General features: G+C 54.8%; 1 protein-coding gene across 1 annotated transcript; it reads left to right on the top strand.

The window, feature by feature from the left end:
- Window positions 1-3,057: 3,057 nt before the first annotated feature.
- Window positions 3,058-4,455, top strand: EI90DRAFT_3134361 (uncharacterized protein; the record flags this gene model as incomplete). Its single annotated transcript, XM_039064663.1, has 3 exons — window positions 3,058-3,276; window positions 3,345-3,424; window positions 4,062-4,455. The coding sequence occupies 3 exons, from the start codon at window positions 3,058-3,060 to the stop codon at window positions 4,453-4,455; spliced, it is 693 nt and encodes a 230-aa protein (XP_038909196.1).
- Window positions 4,456-4,877: the final 422 nt, after the last annotated feature.

Genomic DNA, 4,877 nt, shown 5'->3' on the forward strand with positions numbered 1-4,877 from the left:
GGAGGGCTGGTGGAGGTCATAGGAGTCGTGTATGGATAGAGCAGGGGGAGGTGGAAGATCCGGGATATGACATTCTCCCTCAACCCATTCAGCGTGTTCGGGTTTTGATTTATCAGACAGTTCAGCCAGGCTTCCCTCTAAATATCCCCAGGTGTGTCCCATGGTGAAATGGAGGTTGGTGGACCACCTGTTCCAGTCATTGCATCCTTTCAGCTTGGCGATAGCAAAGATGGCTTTATAAATGGTTGAGTCTTTCATGGTGTGTTCCTCGGAGCTGATCCAGAACAGGTAAACAATGGTGAGTCAGGACAGAACAGCTTTTGAGCAATAGTCCAACAGTGCCAGGGATTCTTTGGTTGACTTAGAGCAGCAGAGTGGGACTGGGCTAATAACCTGTTAATGGGCTCCACTGAGATGTCAGATACTGTTGATTAGTTGGGTATCCACATCTGCTGTCATATCTGTGCATACCCAATCCCGACCCGACTCCCGGACCTCCTTCTTCACCACCTCCGGAGTCCTACCCTATGTCATATCCATGCATACCCGATCCTGACCCGACTCCTGGACCTCCTCCTTCACCACCTCCGGAGTCCTACCCTACCGCTGTCCATTCCGATATTCGCCTTCGGTCCTGGCACCACACCTCCTCTTACCTCCCATGCCACCTCCACTGCTCCTTCCCACTCCTCCCCTATCTCTGTCCGCTCCGATACTCACCTCGGACCGAACACTGCCCCCCTTGCCACCCTCCTACTACTCCTCCTCCTACTCCTCCGCTCCTCCCTCACAACACCTCCACCCTTCTGTCATCCTCCTACGCTTCTCCCATCCGCTCCGATACTCACCTTTGGACCTGACAACTCTCCTTTCTGCCACTCCTTCCCTCTTCCCTTTCTCCTCTCTCTTCCCTCTGGTACTCTTCCGCCGACCTCCTGCCAAGTTACGACCTTCCACCGCTGTCCCGTACTTCTTACTCGGGCACTGCTCATACCTTTGCTCCAAGCCTCCATCATAGTCCCTACCTCGGACTTTGACTCCACCTCGGTCTTAGTCCATTGCATTGGTGACCTCATACTATGTAAACACCATTGCCAATATTCCTCAGACTTTCAACCCCGCCTCCGTAAGCTCCGTAAGCTCCGTAAGCTCCGAGCTCCATGGATCATCTTCGGCACTTTCACTGCTTGTAATGTATTTCTCGCATTTTCCCCTCATCCCTATTTGGACTGCTGCTTCTTCCCATTCTAGCCAGTTAGTCATCATCCCCACTTCTCCTCATCCTCCTGCCCCTCTGGGCCTTGCCCTCCTTACCTCCTTTCAGATGTATCACAGGTTCTGCCTTATGACCTTTGGTACCGCTCCGCTTCTGTCATCCCTTTGTTCTCATTTGGATGCCTTCGTTCCGATTCGGATCCCCTTTGTTTCCTTGTGCTTTCACCCCCCCCCCATTATATATATCGGCGCTTGTACATACTTGTTTTGGGCTCAGTCTGAAATCGACCTGAATTCCCCCCAAGAGACATTCCCTCTGCTAGATCCGAAATTAGGGACCCCCAGGACGACCAGCAATGGCGCAGCGCTCCGCCTGAGTCGCTGAGGCTGAGGTCCTTCCATGCTAAGTCTCCAATTCCACTCCGGAGTCGTCCGAATCCGCCTGTTCTAACAGTATTTCGGACTCCCTGTTGCTGTTGTCTAGTTCCGACATCGAGCACCTGGCGCCCGACTGCCTCCACCTTCCACAGTTGACTGCACCCTCTGTCTTGGCTTCGGGTACCATCCACCCCCCACCATCCTTCTTCCTCGGTCCCTTGTCGCTTCGCAGCACACACCATCCGCTGCGTCGCATGGGAACCGCCTTCCATTGTGCAGACCAGTATGGTCCGTACCCTTCGGCACTGTCAGATGCGTTTGACACAAGCCCCGACACCACTTTTAGGTCCCTGGGAGCCGCCTTCACTCCCACACCTCACCCCTCGTTTCCCCCCTGCCTCTTGGTCCTTCTGGACCTCCACACCCCCATCTTGGACACCTCGTCCTTGACCTCCCCCACCTTCCGATGCACCGGCTCTTCGCTGGTCATCATCCAAGCATCGACAGGCACTGCTGGCACACCAGTACCCAGGCCATCGACCTACCCAATCTGCTTCGCTTTGGACCGAATCACCCTGGACAACCCCTTGTCACCCATAGCTGGACCCTGTCTCTTAGTTCTAGGACACCTACTGACTCGCCCACTATTCGACCCATTGGTCGAGGGGTTTAAGAGCAGTGACCAGGTCCGTACTCTGAACATCCCCGGCTATTCCGCAATATATCACCCCAGTTTGCCTTCGGACTTCGTCCGTCGGTAGGCACCTCACCCGATTCCCCATTGCACTCCCTACTGCCTGGAATTCCATTAGTAATGCCAAGCGCCCTACTCCAGGATAGCGAGCCACGCTCTGCTTCCACCCCATCTGGCCCCATCTTCCTTCGGACCTCACACCGTTGGTTGATACCACATCCTCCTCTCTCTTGATGACGTTTCTATGCCTGACTTGGCTTGTGGTTCTGATGTCTCATGGCATAACCTGGCTCCCCTATGCGCTCCGTTGAGCGGTAGTTCTTGAGCTCACCTTGCCCGGACCTCCGAACTCCACAACCCAACTCACCCACCTCTACTTACTCTTCCGTCGCTTCGACCTCACACCGCTGGTGACACACACCCCCTTACCAACTTCGAAGATGTTTCATACATCGCCTTTGTCAAATGGACCTTGTCTATTGTCTAGGACACTGGTACTCTACCTCCTTCGAATGTTCCGACTCGGGACCGGGCTTCCGGGATGGGAGTGGCCAAGGTTCGGTGTGCCGCAACCAGACCGGAGCTGGGACAGTCAGGAGGGAAGGTGACTTGGGGAGTGGGGAGGCATGGTGCAGGGGATGGTGAAGTTGTTAGGAAGGTGTGGTGTGGTGGGAGTGCGCAGGGTCGGGATTCCGGGATATGACAGTATCCCCTTCTTAGGACTGAACCCTTGAAGGACATGTCGTGGCCTCTTTCGCAACCACAACATCATGTCAAACTACAGCCAAGTCTCGGACTGGTCGGACGCTCATCTAGAGGATGATTCAGGGGACAACGATCATTTGGTGGTCATCAAGTTGATGGAGCATCGTCATCGTCGAGCAGCCGCGAAGGCTGCTGAGGAACGGGAACGGGAGGAGGCTGAGGAGGCCAGAAGGGCCACCGAAGCATTGAAAAAGAGGAGGAAAGAGGAGGCAGTGGCAAGGAAGGTGGGTAGTAACGGTAGTCTGTCATCTGTTTGGTGGGAAAATGCTGACCAATTTTTTTTTTTGATTAGCGTAAATCTATTGCGATGTCGACACTGTCGACCAGTGATTGGCCCCCTGCGTGTGCCAGGTGCCTCAAGTGCCACATCGAGTGCGTGCCTGGCAAGGAGGGGCTGGGCAAGTCGTCGTGTGTGGGTTGTCGTGACGCCAAGGTACGATGCAAACGGGTACCTCAACACACCGAGGTCGCGTTGACCTATCACCCTGAGAAGAGAGTGAGGGTAGAGGTGGAGGTGGAGGTGGAGTCGCCGCAGATGGAGGCTATCCGTCAGCAGACGGCTCTGATGAGGGATGGCATGGGTGTCAGGGCACGCCCCACCCGACCCTCGCTCCGCTCCCCCTCTCCGCACCGCTTCTCCCTCTTCCTTTCCCCTTCCCCCCTTTCTTCCTTTCTTCCTTTCTTTCTTTCTTTCTTTCTTTCTTTCTTTCTTTCTTTCTTTCTCACATGGACCCCCTTTCCCGCTGCTCAATGTATCACCAGTGCGCATGCCCATTTCCCCTCCTGTATCTCACCGTTCCTATATCGCCGCCACCGCTGCCACACTCGCCCCGCACCCACAGTGGGCCCTCTCAGGATCTCCTGCGGAGGCACCCAGAGAGCTGTGGCTGTGTGTGAGGGTGAGGTGGCGCGCCCCACGTGACCGATCCCGCATGTATATAATAACAGCTGGAGTGGGAACTGAAGAAGTAGCCTTCCCTTCTAATAATAACTCACATTCCCACTTCAGACTAAGTGGTCAGGGACGCTCACCCCGCGACGAGATCGCCACTACGCACAGCCGCTACTTGTCCCACCGAGTCCCACATGCCGGGACCTCACCGCTTTCAGAGCTGTCCCTGACAGTGGGGTGGCTTGCTGCGATCAGTGAGCAGCTCCGGGTCCATAACACCATGATGGGCAGCGCCTTGGCCAGCAGGTCGAGGAGGGAGTCCAGCAACTTGGCTGTCGACAAGGCGGTTATGGGAGATGAGGAGCCCAAAGTGGGTCGGAGGCAGGCTATGGTGCCTCAGAAGGAGGTTGGGGATGAGGAGCCGGAGGAGGTGGACTGTACTTCTTGCAATTGTTTCGACGCGGCCAATGGCTTGCCCAGTACTGCTGACGCTTCGTCCATAAAATCTTAACTCCTCCATTGTACATCGTTCATCCCTCTCTTTTTCTCTTTTTTTTTTTTGATTTAACGAATGACATCCCCCCCCCCCTTTTGTACCGTGCAACCTGAGTGTGACCTAAGAATCGGGTAGTAAGGTGGGAGGTGTCCCTAACTGGTCCTGAGAGGTAAAATTAAAGAAGAGCGGGGACTGTAGACAATGGAACCTCTAGCATATGACCTTGGAAGCGATCATGAATGCCGATATAAACAACCGGTGTCCAGGGAATCCTTAGGAGGCTGGGAAATGAGCCTTGAGGGTACCAGTAGAGGGAGTGGGAAACATGGAGGATTCGGGGATACTGAGTGGGGTTGGTGTATAACCAGTGGTTCCGGGAATTCCGGAGTGATGATACCGGGAAGGGTCCGGAAGAACTTTCAAGTATCCGAAGGAAC

The sequence above is a fragment of the Cantharellus anzutake genome (genome assembly GCF_015039405.1).
Source record: "Cantharellus anzutake strain C23 chromosome Unknown EI90scaffold_117, whole genome shotgun sequence".
NCBI classification, from domain to species: Eukaryota; Fungi; Basidiomycota; class Agaricomycetes; order Cantharellales; family Hydnaceae; genus Cantharellus; species Cantharellus anzutake.